This window comes from Podarcis gaigeae, assembly GCF_964106915.1.
Source record: "Podarcis gaigeae genome assembly, chromosome: 14".
Classification (NCBI taxonomy): domain Eukaryota; kingdom Metazoa; phylum Chordata; class Lepidosauria; order Squamata; family Lacertidae; genus Podarcis; species Podarcis gaigeae.
In genome coordinates, this window is record NC_139690.1 from 25,988,111 (window position 1) to 26,009,002 (window position 20,892).

At 45.3% G+C, this 20,892-nt stretch overlaps 3 protein-coding genes and 1 long non-coding RNA gene across 4 annotated transcripts in view; 2 read left to right on the forward strand and 2 right to left on the reverse strand.

Annotated features, from left to right (window-relative positions):
- Window positions 1-6,538, forward strand: part of MAP2K1 (mitogen-activated protein kinase kinase 1) — a 38,734-nt gene extending 32,196 nt beyond the window's left edge. The window contains exons 8-11 of the mRNA XM_083713226.1: window positions 1,600-1,664; window positions 3,914-3,975; window positions 4,806-4,851; window positions 5,116-6,538. Coding sequence (XP_083569352.1) covers window positions 1,600-1,664; window positions 3,914-3,975; window positions 4,806-4,851; window positions 5,116-5,229 — 287 coding nt within the window. The 3' untranslated portion in view covers window positions 5,230-6,538. The remainder of the gene's footprint in view (window positions 1-1,599; window positions 1,665-3,913; window positions 3,976-4,805; window positions 4,852-5,115) is intronic.
- On the reverse strand, window positions 6,461-12,746 carry SNAPC5 (small nuclear RNA activating complex polypeptide 5). The gene is made up of 3 exons (XM_083713307.1): window positions 12,539-12,746; window positions 8,965-9,054; window positions 6,461-8,403 (listed from the first exon to the last, which is right to left on the reverse strand). Exons 1-3 carry the CDS (start codon window positions 12,626-12,628, stop codon window positions 8,299-8,301), a joined length of 285 nt encoding a protein of 94 aa, XP_083569433.1. The 5' UTR covers window positions 12,629-12,746; the 3' UTR covers window positions 6,461-8,298.
- Window positions 12,747-12,825: 79 nt separating this feature from the next.
- LOC310831998 lies at window positions 12,826-18,234 on the forward strand. The gene is made up of 2 exons (XR_014558102.1): window positions 12,826-12,993; window positions 18,032-18,234. It is a non-coding gene; the product is annotated as an uncharacterized lncRNA (long non-coding RNA).
- On the reverse strand, window positions 14,450-20,883 carry RPL4 (ribosomal protein L4). The gene is made up of 10 exons (XM_083713225.1): window positions 20,556-20,883; window positions 18,277-18,448; window positions 17,858-17,964; window positions 17,191-17,329; window positions 16,630-16,754; window positions 16,235-16,364; window positions 15,799-15,955; window positions 15,236-15,319; window positions 14,772-14,892; window positions 14,450-14,686 (listed from the first exon to the last, which is right to left on the reverse strand). The coding sequence occupies exons 1-10, from the start codon at window positions 20,556-20,558 to the stop codon at window positions 14,537-14,539; spliced, it is 1,188 nt and encodes a 395-aa protein (XP_083569351.1). The 5' UTR covers window positions 20,559-20,883; the 3' UTR covers window positions 14,450-14,536.
- Window positions 20,884-20,892: the final 9 nt, after the last annotated feature.

Sequence of the window (20,892 nt, forward strand, 5' to 3'; positions counted from 1 at the left end):
TAGTTGCAGACTTTTCAGGGTGCGAACGGCACCCTGGAACAGATCATGTCTGCAACTAGAGGTACCACAGTGTTGGCTGATGCATTTTGTGCCCAGAGCCTGGAAATCTGCCTAAACCCACCCAAATTCCAAGGTTCTGCTGTCTCTCGGGAAAGCTCTACAAAGGCAACAGGAGAGTTCACAATGCGGCAGTCTTATGGTCAGCAAGTCGGTGTCATTTATGCTGTCTTTTCCTCTCTGAACCCAAGATCCTGCTTTCTGTAGCAAACTTGCCCTCTTCGTGCCCATGGTGTAGGCTGTCCAGTTTAACACAGGGAGGAGGACCATGCCAGCGAAGACGTATGAGCTGGTCTCTGTACTGAGGCCTTCTTGGAGTTGATGAAGACAATATACCTAGGAATAAAGGAAGCTGCTTATACCGCATCAGACCATGGGCCCAGCTAACTCAGTCTACACTGACTGGCAGTGGCTCTCCAGGACTGCAGGTGGGGACACTTCCCAGTCCTGCTTGGAGCTGCCATTTGGCATTGAACCTGGGACCTTCTGCATGCAAGGCAAATGCTCTACCACTGAGCTGTGGCCCTTCCCCAAAGTGCAATTATACTCTCCTGAGGGTAGGAGTTGAGACTTGTTTATAAAGTAGCCATTTGTGCGATGGCGAATTGAATACACCATTGAGGAATAATTTTCTTCTGCTGGATGGTGGTTCAGCAATCCGTCATAATGCAACTTCCTAGCTCAATGGCTTATTATTTTCAGTGCCTCCCCCCCCCCTTTTAAGGCAAACCTACCCATTATAATGTATGTATATTTTTTATTTTAAAAGACTGCTGGTGTTATCTATTTACTTAGATAAATTTTATGCCTGCTTGCTCTTAACGCTGGGTTTTTATCAGTATTTTTTAAATCAGTATTTTGCATTGCTTCATATTAAGCAGGTTTTAGTTGTCCAAGCTGTATATAAACCTTGTTAGGTAAATAGACATAAATAAATAAATTGAGGCTGCAAAAACTGCAAAAACCTCTCCACAAGAGCAATTATGACAAAATGAGGTGCTTGGAAGACCTTTTTTTTCTTCAATTCAGAGCTTCTTCTGCAGACATGGTTATTTTCAGATTATTGATGGAGTCTCTTTCCTGACTGCTTCCCATTTCACAAGGGGCTCACTGTAACTAAAGCAGCCTTCTCCAACCTGGTGCCCGCCAGCTGTTTTGGGCTACACCTCCCATCATCCTCAGACAGTAAATGCTGGCTGGGGTTGATGGGAGTTGTAGTTCCAAAAAAAGGTGCAAGGCACCAGGTTGGAGGAGACTGAATTAAGGAAATGAGGTACCTAGCTACTGCCAAATGTTTCTTCCAGACAGCATTTTTTTGTTTTGTTTTTAAAAAAGAAATAAAGCAGCAATGAATAACAAAACCTCAGTGCTCATTTTGTAAGCATGTGAATATCCGAACTTCATGTGAGCATTTGAAAAACACCATTTGGAGATGGCTTTGGGGGTAACAGAACTTACTAGAAAAAGTAGGAACAAGAACAAAAAGTAAGAAAGAGAAATGAGTTGTCTCATTAACTTCCAACCTCTGTTGTGACTTTTCAGCTTATGGCTCAGACAGCAGACCACCAATGGCTATATTTGAACTCCTAGACTATATTGTCAACGAGGTAAGCCAGCTGCTATCACTCTGTATTTTGTGTTTTGGCGAGTTTTGCAAGGAGGAAATGTGCCTGGAAATGTGCTGTAAGGAGGGTTTAGACTACACCCCATTCCAGCAAATGGATCCTTCAAAATGTAAAGGTAGCTTGCCTCACCCTGGATGTGGGTGGGGTGGGTGCAAACTCCCCTGCACTGCGCACAGTTCAAGCAACGTGTTAGGACAAGAAGGGGGGAAGCTCAGGCTCAGGGGCCAAATGTGGTCCCCTAGCCATACTATCTGGCCCTTGGAACTCTCCAGGCCATAGGCCCCACTCATATCTGGGCTCCACTCATATAATCTGGGCTCTACTTCACATGTTGGGTGTTCTTGCCCTGCTAGGATGTGTCCTTAAACTCCGATTATGCTTCTCATTTGCCTGCCCATACCTGGGCAAAATCCACACCTGTTGCTCTGCCCACTTTGCCCTGCCCTTCACTCTAGTGTGGCCCTCAGGAGATTGCCCAGAAGTGAATGTGGCCCTCTGGTTGAACAGCTTTCCCCACCCCTGCTTTAGAATCCAGCTAACTCAAGCGCGACAAGCTGCTTGCGGGGGCTTCATCCCTGCAATCTGTGCCAATTTTGGGGCCGAGAGGGAACCCCTTGCAGCACCCCCTCCAGGAAGGCTCTCACCTGATCCTCCTCCATCGTCGTCATCCTCCTCCAGTTGTGGTGCTCTTCCATTTCCCCTGGGGAAGAGGGGAGGACGCCAATCCCAAGCCTAACACGCTCGAATCATGTGGAGCCTAAAAGATTGCACTTTCGGACCCACGATCATTTGGCAGGCCTGAAACAAAGCAAGGGCTGCAAGATATTGAAACACTGCCTTCCCAGGATGCAGCAACCAAGAGAGACCATCCCAGGGACTGCAAATGTGAGAGGGCTGTACATTGCCCTCTCTTGTTTTAATACCTTATCATGCAAAACCACCACTGCATTAGGATCGGTGTTTTATTCCCCCTTTAATTCCCCCCCTCCCATATATATATATATGTGTGTGTGTGTGTGTGTGTGTGTGTGTGTGTGTGTGTATGTGTGTGTGTGTGTGTGTATATATATATATATATATATATATATATATATATATATATGAATGATTTTGTTGATTTACAAAAGTGTGCAATGTCTTTCTATCGTGTGTTTTCCCCATGTAACATTTTTACAAATCAGTTTCATTTGTTGAGACATTAGGAAGAAAAGGGGGAAAGAGGTGGAGGAGGGGGAGAGATGGGTGGGAGTGGGTTCGGGTGGCGATGTTTCTATTTCACTTGCTATATGTAGGGTTTGGTGTCAGCGTTGCTTGTGCAGGTTCTTTGCTGTTCGCTTGTGTTCCTTTGGTGGTGAGAGAGGTTGGGGTTGGCCTAGAGTGTGGTTATTCATTTGTGGTTGGCTGTGGTGGTCTTTGTTTTCACTTGTGAGTGGGATGGGTGGGTGTTTTGGATCAGGTTAGCCATATTGATTTGTATGCTGTTGGTGGATTTTTGACGTTGTCTTGTTGGGCTGTGTATCTGATAAAGGGGAGCCATACCGGGGTGAAGGTGTCTTCTTCTATTTGTCCCCGTGTCAGTTTTAGTTTATTGGTTAATTTTTCTAGTAAGGCTGTTTCCCATACTATTTGGTACCATTGGTCCATGCTTACTCCTGACAGGTCTCTCCAGTGTCTGGCTATGATGCTTCTGATTGTTTATTCCCCCTTTCAGAGTCCTGATTTCCAGCCCTGATACTCTGGGGCTTGGAGTCACTGTACACATTGCATGATGCACACAAAGCTTTTATGCACTTCTTTTGATGTGCTGTTGTGTGCAATTTAAAACTAAAACCCTGTCTTTTAGACACTTGCTGCCATGATCATATCCTTTGACATTGTCAACATGTCTACACGCCCCCCCCAAAAAAAAAACCACACCACCCCCGTTTGCCTGCCAACACTAAATCTGTGCTTCCGGTCTCAAAAGGCAGCTAATGTTTGTATGTGGGTGGAGTTTTGAACAAACTGATTATGTCAGCCCCTTCACAGCATGCAAAATGCCGCTTGGACCTTCCTCTGATGTCACACGTGAATGCCTTATTTGTCAAGAGTGCTTAAAACCCCTTCAACTCAATTGCATCCTTTTAATGCCTGCCTAAAGAACCATTAAATAAACTGCAAGTTTCGGGAGTTATACTGTTGAAATGTTTATTCTTTTTTGCTTTCATCTCTTTGCCACATTCCCCCCCCAGCCTCCGCCAAAGCTTCCCAGTGGAGTCTTCAGTCCAGAATTCCAGGACTTTGTGAACAAGTGGTGAGTTCAGTTCTTGAGCAGCTTATTTTCAGAGGAAATGTTTTTAACGTGTGTTTTCCAAACTCTGTTTGGGGTACACTAGTAAATAAAAAGTGTGGTTTTGCTTTTTGGAAAGGATCCTAAGCAGACGGGGTCAAAATGCTTCTGAGTCTCCAAAATGTCAGTCCTCTTTCCCCTTAATTTAACATGGGTGGGGAACCTCTGGCTGTAGGCCTAATGAAGCCCTCCCAAGCCCCACCCACATTTGACCCATGAGGCCATTTTGGCCAAACCATACCCCCCCTTCCCTCCGTATATGACATCAGCTGTTGGACAGGTAGAGGCAGGGCATGGACAAACAGGACTTAGGCAATGCCTGCATTCAGCTGTGGCTGCAAAGCATTTTGCACCATGTTTCCCAAACACTGGCTATCAGCTGATTGTTGCTGCTTGGGTAGAGCTGCACACAGAACCTAGTGCTAGCAGTCAGCTGATTGTCAGCAGAAGGGAAATGCCATACATACTTCTTTGCCCTCGCGGTTTGGTTTCCAGCAGCGTGGCAAAAACAGGTCATTTGAATGCCAGTTGTCAAGCCTGGCCTGTGGGTGTCTGAAGGATCTGCTCCACTGGTCAGTTCCCCACCCCAGATTCAGCCCACAGCACAAGCCAGGGTGAAGTTCTTTAGTACAAGCCCCGTTGAAATGTTCAGGAGCCGCACAAGAGTTGTCATTTGGTGCCGTATCACCATCTAAAGCCGGCCAAATGGTGAGCAATGGTTGGCATTGTCTGTTCTGCGATGCAGAGAGAATTGAAGTGGCAAGAGGAGTATGACATTCTTTTCTTTTATGCAGTTTGGTCAAGAATCCAGCGGAGAGGGCAGATCTGAAGCAGCTGGTGGTGAGTGGAAACTCCTTTCTCTGCTAACAGTATTCTGGGGCTTTCCAAGATGCCTTCTGCCAGTTTTTGATATTTGGAAGCTGGACAGAAGCCACAGTCTTAGGGAAGCTGGTATAAAAAGGGTCCCCTCTGGCCTCTACCCGTGCAATGAGAATACATTTTGCTGCTTTAATCTGCTCCATGCTAATTATGTAACAACTCCCATGGAAGCCTCAAAGTTGGGCTTTCTTTGTTGTAACCCCCCCCCCCTTTTGCATCCTCTAGGTCCACACATTCATAAAGAGATCAGAAGCTGATGAAGTGGATTTTGCAGGCTGGCTGTGTGCCACCATAGGCCTTAACCAGCCTAGCACCCCGACCCACGTGGGAGGAGTCTGACTTTGGAGTCTCCAGGGCAAACAACACACCAAGAGCTCCTGCGGCCGATTCCTTCTGCTCCTGCTCTTCCCGCGCCACCTTAATTCCAAGTGGAGTCTGACCAGGACTTCCCCCTGCAAGACCCACTGAAAGCAAACTGGAATGGCGCCTGGTGGATTTGTGTTCCAAGCTACTTCCTGTTCCAACTGTTTAAAGCTGTTTTGGTCCTGTTCCTCAGAGCTTCTGTCTACTAAAAAAAAAAAAGTCTATTCCCCAGCCCATAAACTTCCCCTTTAAAAGTGTCTCCCTAATTTTAGCATGTGCCAAATTTTTCCCCCCCACTCCCCGTCTCTTTTATTTCCTCTTTAGGGTTCTAAATTAACAGCTGTTGTGTTTGATTCCTTATTTGTTAACTGACCAAACATGTGATGCTTTAAGTGATAGCGATATGGCAAATTTGGCACTGGATGTTGGGACATCCTTTCACAAGTAGGAAATCCTGCTGGAGCTGCTTCCTTCTCACCTCTGCTGGGTTGTTTTGACCGTGAGCCTTTTGTGACTTTGGTGGTACTTTCCCCCAAGCCTTGCTTAGCCAGTGTTGTGGGCAGAACAGTTCAGAGATGCCCCAAGTCCAGCCTCCCCTGAAGCATGTCTTTGCTGCTGCTAATCTGAGATTGAAGTTATGAATAATGGCTCTGATATTTTGGTTTGTATAACAGACTCTTGGTAAATGTGAGTAGGACCCTGTGCCGTAGACTGCTGCCACCCTCCGCCCCCGCCCCCAGGTCAACACATAGAAATCTGTTGGCACTTCTATTTATTTTTAAGTGTCTTGTTGCATATGTTTGGGATTTGCTTAGTGGTATACATCTGTCCCTTTCCGGTTAATTTGGTACAGGCAGCTGCCCGTTTATGCACATTCAATATGTGTGAGACCAAACCTGGAAGTGTCCTAAAGACACCACTGAAACATCATTTAAAAAGGGCACAACGGTGTTTGTGGGCTTTTTCAATGGATTTCGATTATGTGCAATTTCACTGATGCGCACGGCGCCTCGGAACATAACCCCCCGTGTAAATGGGGGGGGGGCTGCCTGTATCTGTATTTTGAGAACAGGTGATGAAAGAACTATTCCTCTCAGCCAGAATCAAAGACTTTTTGAAGAATGAGTAATAAATGATATTAATAATACACATCAGAATGGTTTCCCTTCTAGGTCAGCTGATGTTTGATATGACAAATTGTGCATACTTAAGTGTTTGAAAATTCTTTTAATCATTTTTATTATTTCAGGTGTTTCATCTTACACTAATAAATGTCATGAAATTACTTCAGGGAGTGGGTTATTAATTGTGGTTTGTTGGTATCAAGACGGATTCAAGGCGTTTGGGCAAAGAGGGGGGGGAAAGGAGAGGAGAGGTTTGCTACTCCAGTACTGTCCTTCTACATCTGCACACCCTCCTCCTGGGCACATTGTCACGCATTCAATTTGTAGATTTCCTTCCATTCTTCCTCGTGGCATATCAAGCTAACCTCTTCAGCACATAGCTAAGCGATAGAATTCGCTACCGCAAGATGTAGCAATCACCACTGACTTGGGTGGCTTGAAAAGAGGATTAGACAAATTCATGTAGGATAAGGCTATCAATGTCTTATCAGCCACAATGGTAATATATTACAACTCCCAGTATCCGTGCATGCCAGTGACTAGCAACTGGAAGTGGGGAGAGTGGGGCAATTTATAAAGCTACATACCCACCCACCCGACTATTAGTTGGGAGTATAGGTGCTGCTTGCAGTTGTTCACTCCACCTCAAAGCCTGTCACAGATAAGGAGACCCCCCAGCTGTTTGCACACATCTGTATGGTAATACATCTGGGTTTAGCCCCACTCCCTTGGGTGATGTTCAGCTATTACACTGTAAACCAGCCCATGTGAAATCCTGACACTGGATCACAGACACATGAAACAGAGAACCAAAACCCCTCAGGCCCCTCTCTGGTCTTACCTAAGCCCACCTTTTTGCCTGCACTTGGGAAGAGGAAGAGCAGGGGAAAGCACCTGGGGCTGAAAAGGACTTAGAAGAAAAACATCCAGGAGCACAACCAGCTTCACTTCCCTAAGAGGAAGCAGCACTGCTGGGTTGGCAGGTAGGAAAAATCAGCTTCTTCTGCCATAGCAGCACAGAGCTAAGGGAGGCTAGAAAGAGAAGCACTTCAGCTCTGAGGACCAGCAGCCACTGCAGGCACTCAGCACCCTTGATCACAAGTACAGCACTTGTTTCCAGCAGGACCTATCTTAAAAACCCTTAGGTGGAAGCCCAAGGTATTTTAGACACACTCCAGAAGATGGGCTTGTTGCAATCAAGCCTGTGGTAGCTAAACTAAGCAGTAAGGGGAAGGGATACTTGGGCACCTCATTCAAGGCAAGAAACCCCTGATTTTAGGACGATCAACAGACTCCTCTCTATTTTGTACACAAATACGATCCACTGACTTTTGCTGAAAGGAACACCGTTCCATGTGCCCACTTCAGAAGTAAAAGCTCCTGTCTCAAAACGTTCCCCATTATTACTTATAGACAATACATAAAATGTTCAAAGTTTCATACCATGGGTTGGAATCAAAGGAAATTGTTGCTTTTTGTGAATGCCACAGCAAATGCTACATGCAATAAAAGTCCCAAAGTACCGTTTCCGTTTGTAGTATTTGAGGTTGGATAGTGCCATTGGCTTAGACTTGATGCTTTTTCATCTTATTTTCACCAGCAGCAGATGCTGCCAAGGGTAAATTATTGCTTTGGGAGGAGTTGTGTGTTGGACTTTTCCCAAATGCTACTTGGCTCAAAGAGTGTGTGTTTAAAAGGAATCATGCTACATAGTGAGGCATCGACACTGCATTCTCCCAACACCCGCCACAGTTCATCACCACCTCTGGAAGCCTTTGGGAAACCCAGATGCACTTGTGAATACTGTTTGGTCTCTGTAGCACCAAGCAAAGTCCAATGAAGTAATTTGCTTGAATGGTGCTGGACAGGGAGGTTCCTGAGTTTGGGAGGAAAAGGCTGTCAGGCTGCTGCATGCTCCACTTCATGAATCGGATTCCTCCTCCTCTTCCTCCTCCTCCTCTTCCTCTTCACTAACATGCATTTGCAACTGCAATTTAGTTTGATTGATAGCAGCTTCGTTGTCCATCTGTCCCGTCAGCATGCATGAAATAAAAAACCCAGTTACTTTGGGACAAAGAACGCAAACCAGAAACGCCCTCCTATTTGAGAGATGCAACAACGTGCATAAACACCCCCAAATACATCTTTCCAGTTTACTTGCAGGGTTGCTAAAGCACATAGGCTCCTGCTTGGCTGTTTCGATTTGTGGACAGACACTGGTGCCACACTTGTTTTGTGTGGCAGCAATGACTACCTTTGACTCCCTGGGGTCACCAGGGGATGCCAGAAATTGAAAAGGGACAGTTCTTTAAAGAAAATGACATGTTTTTCCTGCCTCTCTCCTGGTGCTACTCCCCACCCCCCACTCTTAGCGTGTCAGCAATGCTACGGGGACCATTCAGCTGGCTCAAATCCATTTTGGCACAGGAGACAGCCTCCTTTCCAGGCAGGGGGAAATAAACACTAAAAGGATTAGCAGATGGTATGTTGCACCTCCTCACCAGCATTCGATCAGGGCCAGTTGTCTCTCTTGGCAACCTGACACTGCCTTCCTCCCAAAAGAGAACAGCGGGGAGCAGGAACTTACGTTCTGATGCTCCTCCATCTCAGTTTCGGGAGGTACGGTCATTTTTCCTTCCCTGGCGCTGATCATGGACTGAAGGGCCAACTCTTCCACCTAGAAACGTTTTAAAGAACAGTTAAAGCAGCACAGCCAAAATGTTAAAACTGACAAGTTCACCCTTCGGCAACCTGGTGCTCTCTCCAGCTGGCACCAGTAGATGTTGGGAGTCCAAAACATCTGGAGGGCACCAGGATGGCAAAATCTGTTCTCGTTCACCACCCAATGTCAGGGGAAATTAGCATGATGCTGGTGAAATAGCTCAGTCGGTAGAGCATGAGACTCCTAATTTCAGGGTTGTGGGTTCAAACCACACATTAGCCAAAAGATTCCTGCATTGCAGGGGGTTGGACTAGATGGCCCTCGTGGTCCCTTCCAACTCTACAAATCTATAGTTCTATGAACACAAAAATTCAAATCCTCTAAGCTCTCGGGAGTGTAAAAAGCTGCCGTACACCAAGTCAGACCATTGGTCCACCTAGCTCAGTATTGCCTACACGGAATGGCAGCGGCTCTCCCGAATTTCAGGTAAGGAGTCTTTCCCAGCTGTACCTGGAACCTTCTGCATGCAAAGCAGATGTTCTACCAGTGAGCTACAGCCCATTTCCCTGTGGGTAAATTACGCAATTCCCCACCCCAATAAAAAGCAACTTGGCTGGATTCACCAGAAGGTAGGATTGTCAAGAAACAGCAGAACAAGAAACAGCTTACAGCAAACATATTCAGGTGCCCGGAGTTAGTTAGTCTTCCTCTTTTGAATATAAAGTCATGTTGACATGTTAAAATGAAGAACAGAAGTAGTGGGGTACAGCAGGTGGAGGAGAAAGAGCTCGAACAGAAACGAACTGAGATAACAGGAAGACAGGTAGCTGTAAACAAAATTTAAATTTCTACTTCAAAAGCATTCGGGTTTCATTTTTTTTAAAAAAAAAGTCCACAGGGATGGATGTGGAGACAGCATTGCCCAGATTTACAAAATTACCACATCACAAGGATTAGAAATTTAGAATTGTAGTGTTGGAAGGAATTTAAAAAAATAATTACTTGTAAAAGAAAGCTGAATTCCATGCTTGCGAGGCACACTTAACAGGCACATGGAATGAAGCCAGCTCTGTCGGTGCCAAAACAATGGCGAGCAAGCATCAGCATAGCATCTAGCACTCTGCACATGCCAGGAAGCTTAAGCTCTAATCTCTTCCGGAAAGTGCATTCCCTAGCACCCTATTTATAACACTGCCATGTGTGTGTGCGTTGTTTTTTTTCCCCTTCTCCAAACCAGAGCCTTAGCACTCAGCTGAAAGCTGTACTAATGCTCCCAAAACCTTGTGGCATTTAAAGCAAAACACTGCAAACAACTGCTCTGGTGCAGCACTGGCCGAGCCCTTTTATAGATACAAGTTGCAGAAGAGGAAGCAAACTGCTTGGTCGATGGAGAAATTGCACCTTTGAATAAGCACTCTACTCTTCATCGGACCTTTATTTGGAAGACCAAGGAAAAGCTCAAGGGGCTTAAAAGACTACAGCAGGTTTGGGGAAACCTGTAGCCCTCCAGCTGCTGTTGGACTACAACTCCCATCAGCCCTGGCTAGCATGGCCAATAGCCAGGAGTCTCTCTCAGTCCTACCTGGAGATACTGGGGATTGAACCTGAATGCAGAATTCTACCACAAAGCTATGCCCCTCCTACCCCAGGAACATCTGGAGAGTCAAAGCTTCCTGGGCTATGCACACAAAGCTTTAAGGGAAGCTGTGATCCAAGTTCCTTCTATCTTTTGATGTTAGGTTGGTTACTGTAAGGAGCAAGGCTGCCTAATTTACAGCAACTTCCTTATGGGATTTCTTCTTTGGGGGAGCTTCAAGATGAATATTACTGTTTTTCTTTCTCCCCCCACCCCCTGCCCTCTTGGGGCTCTTTGAGAGACTGAAAGACAGGATATAAATATGGAAATGTCTAAATTATTATGTATGCCAATACAGGTTTCTGATATGGCTGTATTCTTTTCATATTGGGTGATCGCCAACTGAGTCACACTTAAGGCTAAGTGTGGTCTGCTGTGAATAGGTGTAATGTTGGATAGGACCCATTCAAATGCCAATATTGCCTAGCAAGTCATATTGAGCAATATGGGAATTTTCTTTGAAGAGTGAGCTTCAGGAGGGAGAGAGAATGAGTGATATTCAATGTGAGCTGTACACAAAATAGATCCACAGAAATCAGTGAACTTAAGGAACTCAAGTTCATTCATTTCAATGGGTCTACTCTTGAGTATGACAAAAAGGAATTGTTGCAGGAAGAGGATGGATAGTGCACAAGAGCTGAGGAGAAGGCAGGCCTAAGGGCTCTATTGAAATGAGGAAAAAATAGAGGCCCACTATTGTGAAAACAGATGAATAAAGAGAAGAGGTAGGAAAAGGTTTGATTCTTAAGTCACATCCATACCGTACATTTCAAGCACATGACTTCTCCCAAATAATCTTGGGAACTATATTTTAAGGGCATTAGGAATTGTAGCTCTGTAAATTCCCAGGATTCTTTGGGGGAAGCCATGTACCTGAAATGTATGGTGTGGATATTCCCTTATTTGCATAAACACATGCATGCTGCAGAGGCAAATGAGAACATCCAGGAACATAAAATGGACACATATAAAAACAAATAAAGAGCCCTCCTATGTTAGCCCAAGAACCTCCACCTAACCCAGCATATGCCAATCTGGTGCCCTCCAGTTGCGTAGACTGCAACTTTCTCCAGCATGGGATCCTCTGTGACATAGGAGGCTGCCTTATATAGCACCAGGCGCTGGGCCTCTCCAGCTCAGTACTGTACTGTCTATCCTAGGGATGGAGAACTGGAACCCTCCAGCTGACATCAGCCTTCACCTTGCACCACCCCTGACCATTGGCCACGATGGCTGGGGCTGATGGGGACATCCAACATCTGGGAGGACTACATATTCCCCACCCCGGATCTGAAATAATTCCAGTAAGATGCATAATAAAATCTAATATATTTTCACCCAAAAGGAAAGCAGCGCCTAACCTGGTGATAACCAAATGAGTATTGTTAAGGAGAGAGTTGCAGCTGAAGGTAGGAACACCTGGCTACATTAAATGAAATCGAATTTCCGGGACCTGATGGGCTGCACTCAAGGGCCAGAAAGGACGCTGCAAGGCACATCCTCTACCACGGCGCTGACCCGTTGCAAGCAAAGCCTGGGTTCTGCCAGCAAACCCACAGCCGTGGTCCCCGAATAAGCCTCATTTTGCATGGGAGGATCAAAAAACCCACCGCCCTGAACTCGCTGACAGCACGTCCCTTCACCCCTGCTGACGGGCTGCACTCACCAGGCGTAACTCAAACACGGGTTGAGGAAACGCGTGCACACGTGCACCTGCAGACGCACACACATAACGCCCTAAATTGCATATGCGAATGAACCCCCTTCCCCACCCCACCTATAGAGACGGGCCCAGAAAGCCTCTCTCCCCTCCCCCCTCCAGCTCCTGTTCTTTCAAACCGCCCCGCCCCCCCCCCCGCGGACCTTGAGCCGGTTGAGCTGATCGTGCAGTGCCGCCTTGACCCGCAGCAGCGTCTCCTCCTCCTTGCGCAGCTCCTGCAGGCGGCTCAGCATCCTGCTTCTGCTGCCTCCGCCGCCACCACTTCAGGCCGCGTGGAGTGATGACGCTACCTTTGTCGCGGCCGCTCGCCTACCCGGAAGGAGGCAGCGCCATCTTGCTTGAGGGCGGAAGTGCTCAAAGTTCCGCCGGATGGCTGGCGCGGGAATCCTTTTCGCCAACCCCTTTCTATTGGCCGCTCCGCTTTCCGGCAGAAGGGGAGGCCCTCCTACGGGATCTCCCATTCTGCACTTCGGGGAGGGCGCGGGCAGGGAGTCACGTCTGCTTCTAATTTAGCGTACCGGTTTACCCATTGCAGCGGCATAATTTCTCATTGCAAAGGGAAGCGAGGGAAAGAAATTTCTTTTCTGGATCCTCCTGCGTCAGAATGAGGGGTAGCGCATAACAGAACAGATTTAGCTAGAATGTTTCCAATTCTGCTATCCTCTTATGTTGTATTTAAAATAGCAAACCTGCAGTTGTAGTAGCCCTTATGTAGATCAGTGTCAGCTAGTGGGGTAGAAAAGCTGAATATAGTGGTACCTCGGGTTAAGTACTTAATTCGTTCCGGAGGTCCGTACTTAACCTGAAGACCACTTTAGCTAATGGGGCCTGCTGCTTACCCGCCTCCAGAGCCCAATTTCTGTTCTTATCCTGAAGCATAACCTGAAGCACTATTTCTGGGTTAGTGGAGTGTGTAACCTGAAGGGAGTGGGTAACCTGAAGCGTATGTAAGCCGAGGTACCACTGTATATCGCCAGTATATTTCACATCTGGCAACCAATGTGCTCCTTTGGTTTCAGATAGTACTTGGGTAGTCTAAAAATCCCGACAATTTTTCATGCCCCTCTAGTGGCTATGGTGGTTTTTACCAGATGCAATGTACGGTATTTAGTGTATACTCAATTCTGACCAAACTACACCTCAATGTCAGATGTGAAATATATTGGCATTATTTTCAGCTCTCCTACCCCACTGCACTACCTCCATTCTTCTGTAGACACAAGTTGAGCACTGCCTCTTGGCTTAAGGTACAGGCTTGCTTTTGCTGGGACTGCATAGCTACCCTTCTGCACTAAGCAGTTCAAAAGATTGGACATGTCAGAAATTGCAAACTGAACCTCTACCAAAAAAAAAAAAAAAAAAAAAAAAAAAATCCCAGAACTGGCTGAGTGCTTTATTTTGTGTATTCCTTCATATTTACTATTGGTACTATTTCTATAGCAATGAGCTCTCCTCACTTAACTTTAAAAAGGATTTATAGGCCATCCTTCCATTCTATATATTCAGTGGTCAGGGGCCATCTACAATTATTCCCGCTCTGCATCATGTACATAAAAGGAAATCTGATGCAGAATCAGCAACTTTGAAAGCACAGTTTTGTGCTATCACATTAACTGCAAGTTGTATTTCCACTGAGGCCCATTTAAAAGCCCTTTTCAATATTTTATCCCTAGAACTCCCTCCAATGCCCATTCCACATTACTGATGAAAGTTTTAGAGTTTGCATCCTAATTAAATCCATCACCTCAAAACTTCCATTTCTCCTTCCCCTCTAATTTTGTTCCGACTCCAAATTCTATGTGTTATAACTTGGTTGTGTGTCAGAATTCTTCTGAAGAGTAACTCACAAGTCCTATCACTCCACTTCAGAGTAGTTTATGGGGTACTATAACATGGTATCCAAAAAATATGTTTTGATATGTCTTTATAACACATGCAAGTAATAGGCCTCTGGCTAAACCATTCCATAAAAATGTATTTACTGGCTCCTGAATTTCCATTTCATTCTTTCAGGACTGAAGGGCATCAGTGCAAATGATTAGTAAAGACAGCACTCTGGATAGATTTGTTTTTTATTAACTGTAATCCACAGTACAGCCCTTTTCAGCACTGAAGCAGAGAAGTGCCAATGCTTGTCTTATTTATGCTGCCGTTTCCTTCTTTTTAGCTGCAGTTTCCTTCTTTTTAGCTGCAGTTTCCTTCTTTTTAGCTGCAATTTCTGTCTTTTTAACTGCAGCTGCAGCCTCAACCTTTGCTTTGCCCTTTGCCGCTTTCTCTTCTCTGAGCTTGTGCTGTAGGGAAAAATTAAGATGGTTATACTCTGCAATGTTTTGAAAACAGGAAATCTAATTTCAACCCAATTTTTACCCCACTTACATTCTTAGCATGGCGCAAAATGGTGTTGCGTCTCATAGTCTTGGCATATGGATTCAGTTTAATCATAACTCTCAAATTCTTCAGTGGATTCTTCTTAAGAACTCTGCGGTGAATCTTTTTCCTGCAGAAGGTAGTTGGATGAGTACATAGCCCTATTATTTATAGCCTAGTAATCACCATCATGCAGTGCAGATGGGTTAGATCATATACAGCTCAATAACAACAACAACAAAAAAAGGAATTCCTAAGCTGTTAGGATGCCAAACACAGATACTAGGGAGAGAATCTGTGCGCAACTAGAAAAATACTGCTACACAATGACAGAAATTCAAGATTCAAATATAAAATTCCCTCATGAAGCTTCATTCCCCTTATCTGTGTTCCAGAAAACATCCAGTGTATCTCACTTATAGCACTACTTAAGGACTACTATTTTAAGTTGAAAATTTAAAACAAACACTAACTTTGGTGCACGGAGGGCCTTCTGGATCTCTTGGCTTTTCAAGATTCTTCCAAGATCTGTATTGGTCATCTTGTGCATTGGCAGGCTGCATTTAAATACAGGCATATTACAGTTTTAGCACTGAACTCTTACACACAAATGCATTTCATCTCCTTTTAGTTATTGATGATAGATATTACAAGTATTTACATGAGCACCCTTCCATTTGTCATTAAGTAGGCCTGGGCAGAATTCCAAATGGCAGAGTACAAAATGTGACAATTTCTCATTCAAACAGGGCAACCTCAGTGACGCACAACCATGCTTCTACCATCCCCTGCCCCAACTGGGAATTGAACCCATCCGCTGTCTGCCACCCTCTCCTCCTTGATAAGGTGTTTTTCAGCCTGAAAAGGAGGCATTAAAGAGGAATGGCAACTATTATGGGATTTTCCAGGGAGCATACTCAACAGTCACCAAGCCCACTACAATACTTGAAACTCCCAATTTATTTGTAGGGCAATTAACACTTCTAACTACTAGTGAGGCTAAGCAAACCCAACCAGAACCTAAAAACAAGCTTACTTGTAGTTACTCTTCAGGGTGGCTGGCTTACGCCAGGTGCCATACAAGTCATCCAACTTGCGGAAAGCACTTTCAGTCCAAATGCAGAAACGTCCAACATGGCCACCAGGAGCAAGTCTTAAAAGGTTCAACTTGTTGACATCAAGAAGGGTAATCCCTGTTAGATAAGAGCACAGTGTACATGTTTCAAGTACACATGTTCACTATTCTGATTAATGAATTGTTTTCTTACTGCCTAGAAGATAAAAGGGAACACGATGCGGCTCTTAACCATATTCCCACCTAAACACTCACCCCAATCTGGGTATTTAGTCAGAACCTCCACCAAATCATGTGTTTCATAAACACGGACCAATGAAGTGGAATATCATCATTTTTTACACCCCTCCAGCCTACAACCTCACTCATGCATTTTGCATACTAATTCAAAAGCTACCTGGGATGTTCCTGAAAGCTTTTATGATGCCATTGTCCTCATTGTAAATAATGCAGGGTCCCCTGCGCTGGATGCGGCGACGGTTCCTCATTTTTCCCTTGCCTGCACGCATACGCTGGGAGGCATAGACCTGGGTGGAAACAAACATTTTGTGTAAAAACCAAGTAACCACTTTCAGGGTTAACAACTGTGCTTCTGCAACTCAGAACTTCACAATCATCAGTGTTCATCTGAAACACGGACCAGTGAAAAATTCATCATTTTGCAGAAGCAACAGTAATCAGATTGCTGAATGCTTTTATATATATAATGCTTTTAAAAAAAATATTGGATTAGTTAAACACACAGAGACTCCTCTACCACCCCCTGATTGTTGCAGTCAACACTCAGCACACCTTTTTGATATCATTCCAGGCCTTCAGCTTCTTAAGCAGTAGAACAGCTTCCTTTGTTTTCTTGTAGCCCTCGACTTTGTCTTCAACCACCAGAGGAAGTTCTGGAATCTCCTCAATGCGATGGCCTGTTAAGATAGCACATTTTAGATTTTAGTGCACACTGACTACAATGGCAAATAAACAACCACCATCACTGTCTGGGTTCATTAATGAACACCAGGATAGCAAAAAAACTGCACTCTAAGCCTGTTCACCTGAAAACCCACTTATAACACCCCAATGTCTCCATAAGTACTCTAAACTGTCCTCCAGACACATCAGTCACCTATTCCCAGGGTGGTTAAACTGCAAAAGTTGTTGGACTACAAGTCATCATTCCTGACCACTGGCTGTGCTGGCTGAGGCTGACCAGAGTTGGTCTGCAACATCTGGAGTCACAGGCTCTGTAAAAGGTGCTCTACTTCCTATAAACGTGGGCTACAAATACAAACTGTCCCACAATTACAACTATGTCACATTTAATAAGTATATGAATGGCCCTACATAAAACAACATACTTGCCTTTGGACAGAACAAGTGCCGGAAGGGATGAAGCTGCCAGAGCAGAGCAGATGGCATAGCGCTTCTGAGGTACGTTCACCCTACGATGCCAGCGTCGCCAAGTCTTGGTTGGGGCAAACATGCGACCTCCACGACACATCTATTTGTCAAGTGTAAAGGATGGAACCAAAGTATATTCTTGTGGAAGATCCACCCCCTTTTTCAGTCTTGCTCAGAGTTAGCTGATCATCAACCATCTGTACCAGCCTAATGACAGCAGGCAACTGTCACTGTATACAGAGTAAGGCGCAAATTACGACATCATAGCAAGTATGATCCCTCTATTTCTAACCAGTTTCTAGACACACAATACATACTATCACAATGCTGGTAATAAATCATTATACAGTGGTACCTTGGGTTACATACGCTTCAGGTTACAGACTCTGCTAACCCATAAATATTACCTCAGGTTAAGAACTTTGCTTCAGGATGAGAACAGAAATCGTGCTCCAGCTGCGCAGGAGGCCCCATTAGCTAAAGTGGTACTTCAAGTTAAGAACAGTTTCAGGTTAAGAATGGACCCCCAGAACGAATTAAGTTCTTAACCCGAGGTACCACTGTATTTCAATTGATTAGCTTTGCTCTTGAGGACATAATCAGAAAGGGCAGCCAGAGTCAAGGATACATTGCCAAAAGCACCCTGGCCAGATCGATGAGTTCCACCTCCACGAACCCTTGGGATACGAGCAACAGCTCTTCCAGTACCCCAAGATTCAGCACTGGTCTGATGACCTGAAAAGAAAAGAAGCATGCCATTAAATAATTACTGATTGTCATGTTCGATGTCATTTTCCTGAAGGTGTTAACAGCCAAGCCAAGATCAGAACTTCCACTAATATCACAGAGCTCAAAAACACGGACCAATGAAGTGGAATTTCATCATTTCAGCAAGCTATATATTTATTTTTATGCTATACGGATGACTTTTTAAACTGACTTGAAGTAACAAGCCAAGACTTTTATTCAGTCAGGTTTTCAGAAATTATATCCCAAAAACTTTTTTCAATCCATAAGTAATTCCAGTGGTACTGGCACAACTCTTACCTGCAAGTTCACTGACAGCATAGGGTTGCCTGTTGTTTTTCCGCAAGTTGGTATGAACAAAGTTCACAATATCTGGACGAATTGGAGCTTTGAACACAGCAGGCATAGTGACATTTTTACCCGAAACTTCCCCCTTTTCGGAATATACCGAAACCAAAGGACGAGTACAAGCCTGGGGATGGGAAGAGAAGCAAATTCTCAAATACAAGGCAACTGGTGTTATTGCAGTTCAGCGACAGCACAAATATTGCTCAGTTTCAGAAAGTCGTCAGCTCAACGGCAACAGCAAGTGGACAGCAGGCTACTGCCCCTGAAGACCGGATAGGACGCAAATTACAACATCACAGCAATATGTGCACTCATGCAATGTAATGCATTCTTGCACCTAACATAAAAATGATTGGTATGTTAAATAAAGAATGAACATACAAGTATTTTGGCTTATTTTTTAGACTCTCAGATGTCAGGGATTGAGAACCTGCAGCCCTCTATATCATCCATACAATGCAATTCCTGTCCGCTACTCAGGTCTTCTACTGCACTGCCATGGAACTGTTGGATCTGCTGACCACTGTCTGTAGGCAGCTTTCCTCCACATTCCAAATACACATACTACATTGAACAAACAAAAGTCAAGCTGCCATGGATCATCTTGTTTTCTCATCTGATTTTTAAATGATATTTATGATATAATCATTTTGTAGTTTTAGTCGATTTGTGGTTTTCTATTATAATTTCAGCATCCAGTTTCGCTCAGCTGCCAAATGCATGCCTCTGAAAGCCTGACAAATAAAGTTAAAAAACAGCTACTGCACTTTTTATCCTGCCCTGCCACATGCAACTGGTATTCAGAGACATATTCTGTCTGAACATGTTCAATTTAGCCATCAAGAATATAGGTATTTAACACACAGCATTGATTAAGCCCATAAGTCTTTTAGCCTCTAATAGGTAATGTAGAGCAGCAGCAAAGAGACTGAACTATAGAATCCTGGTGCAAATCTTGTTTCTGCTCTCAACTCACTAAGTAGTCTTAGGGAAGCTGCACTTGGAAGTTCTATACTATTGTTGCTATTAACCATTTTAATAAATATTTACATCATTGTAAGTTACGTGTATGGTTTCTAGACATGAGGCCAATGGGAAAGTTAGAAAACTGGAAAATTTTGGGGAAAACTGGAAAATAGGCAATACTTATTTTACTGTTTCAACTACAATGTATCATATGTAACTCAGTGCAATTAATTTTATACTCTGTTTGACATATTTATAATGAAAGCATGTAGCAATTCTATGCATATTTATTGGATTTAGTGCAGTTTACTCACAGGTAAGCACATATAGAATGAAAGCCCAAGTATAAACATGCTGGCTTGGTAAATGCAAATTTCCAACAAAATACTCAATGCTGCACTCTATCCTACAAGCATAGGATAACTTGTCATCTGAGAGACGGGTGGTGGTTGTAAATTGATATAAAACCCAGAAATTTCAGAGAGTTAAAAAAGTGCATTACTGAAACACCGCTCTCACGAAGACGGCAGCACCTTTGGGGAGCTCAGAAGCATCTTGGGACTAGAAATACTGTATATAGGTCTACAGCAGACGGGAGGGGGCGGAATGTGCCCCTCTCCAGTTGCCGCCGGGCCCCAAATCCCAGCCAACGTGGTGAATAGTCAGGAATGGACTCCAGCACGACCCTCTTCTGCTGCCGTAGTCCCGCCTTGCCTCGCATCTTTAAGCGATGAAAGCCATGTCTCTTGAACTCGGGTGCTGATCGCGAGTTTTCCGCTGTGGGAGCAGGATGCGGGACTAGGCAGGCCACTGACTCTTCCTTTGTGTGACTTAAAATTAAAGTCACTCAATCCAATGAGCGGTGGATGGGAGAGAGGGAAAAACGAGGAACCAAGGGTTATCCCTTCCAGACCTCCGCATCCCCAGCGCTATCGGCTCCAGGCTGCGTCCCCCTTTCGTAGCTAAAGGCCCTCCCTCAGGTCGCGGTCGGTGCGAGCGGGGAGGAAGACAAGAGAGCCAGGCAGCCGCAGGAGCGGGCACTGGGCCTGCCCTCCCCAGTCAGCCAGGCCTCCACGCGGCGGGTTCTCCGCTCCAAAATGGCGCCCGGCCGGCCTGTAACGCCGCTTCTCCCCTCCGCACCGCCCGGCTTATTCCCATTCTCCTTCTCTTCCTCCTCCTTTCCGCCCGCCATGGCGGCCTCCCCGCGACCACTCTGCCTCCCCAACCTCACCTCCAGCAGAGCCCCCGGCCCCTTCCCTGCTCACCATGATGGCGACTAGCGGAGGAGCCCCTCACGCTAGCTTCTCTCACCAACTCGGCCCCAGCCGGAAAAGGAAGGACTCCTCGCGGCCGCTCCTCTTTTGCTTCTTGCGCACCTTTCCGCTCACAGCTCCACCCTCCTCTCCCCCTCCTCCCCGCCCAGCGGATTGAACTCTCGGCGCGCGCGCACAGCGCCCTCTTTTTTCTTCCGCTTTCTTTGATGAAAACTAACCGAGGAAAGAGCGTCTCCGCTTCCCTTTCTTGGCATGAGTTCGCCTCAGAAATGCTACGGATTATTTTTGTGTGTGTGTGGGCGGCGGAGAGGAAACCTCCTCACTTCGG

Coding starts and splice junctions, on each gene's coding strand:
- SNAPC5 (XM_083713307.1), bottom strand. CDS start 12,628: ATGCTGAGCCGCCTGCAGGAGCTGCGCAAGGAGGAGGAGACGCTGCTG. Junction 9,055..12,538: donor ATCAGCTCAACCGGCTCAAG/GTCCGCGGGGGG, acceptor AAACGTTTCTAG/GTGGAAGAGTTGGCCCTTCA. Junction 8,404..8,964: donor AGATGGAGGAGCATCAGAAC/GTAAGTTCCTGC, acceptor CTGACGGGACAG/ATGGACAACGAAGCTGCTAT.
- RPL4 (XM_083713225.1), bottom strand. Junction 17,965..18,276: donor TGCTGTCAGTGAACTTGCAG/GTAAGAGTTGTG, acceptor TTTTCTTTTCAG/GTCATCAGACCAGTGCTGAA. Junction 17,330..17,857: donor GCCAGGGTGCTTTTGGCAAT/GTATCCTTGACT, acceptor CTTGACAAATAG/ATGTGTCGTGGAGGTCGCAT.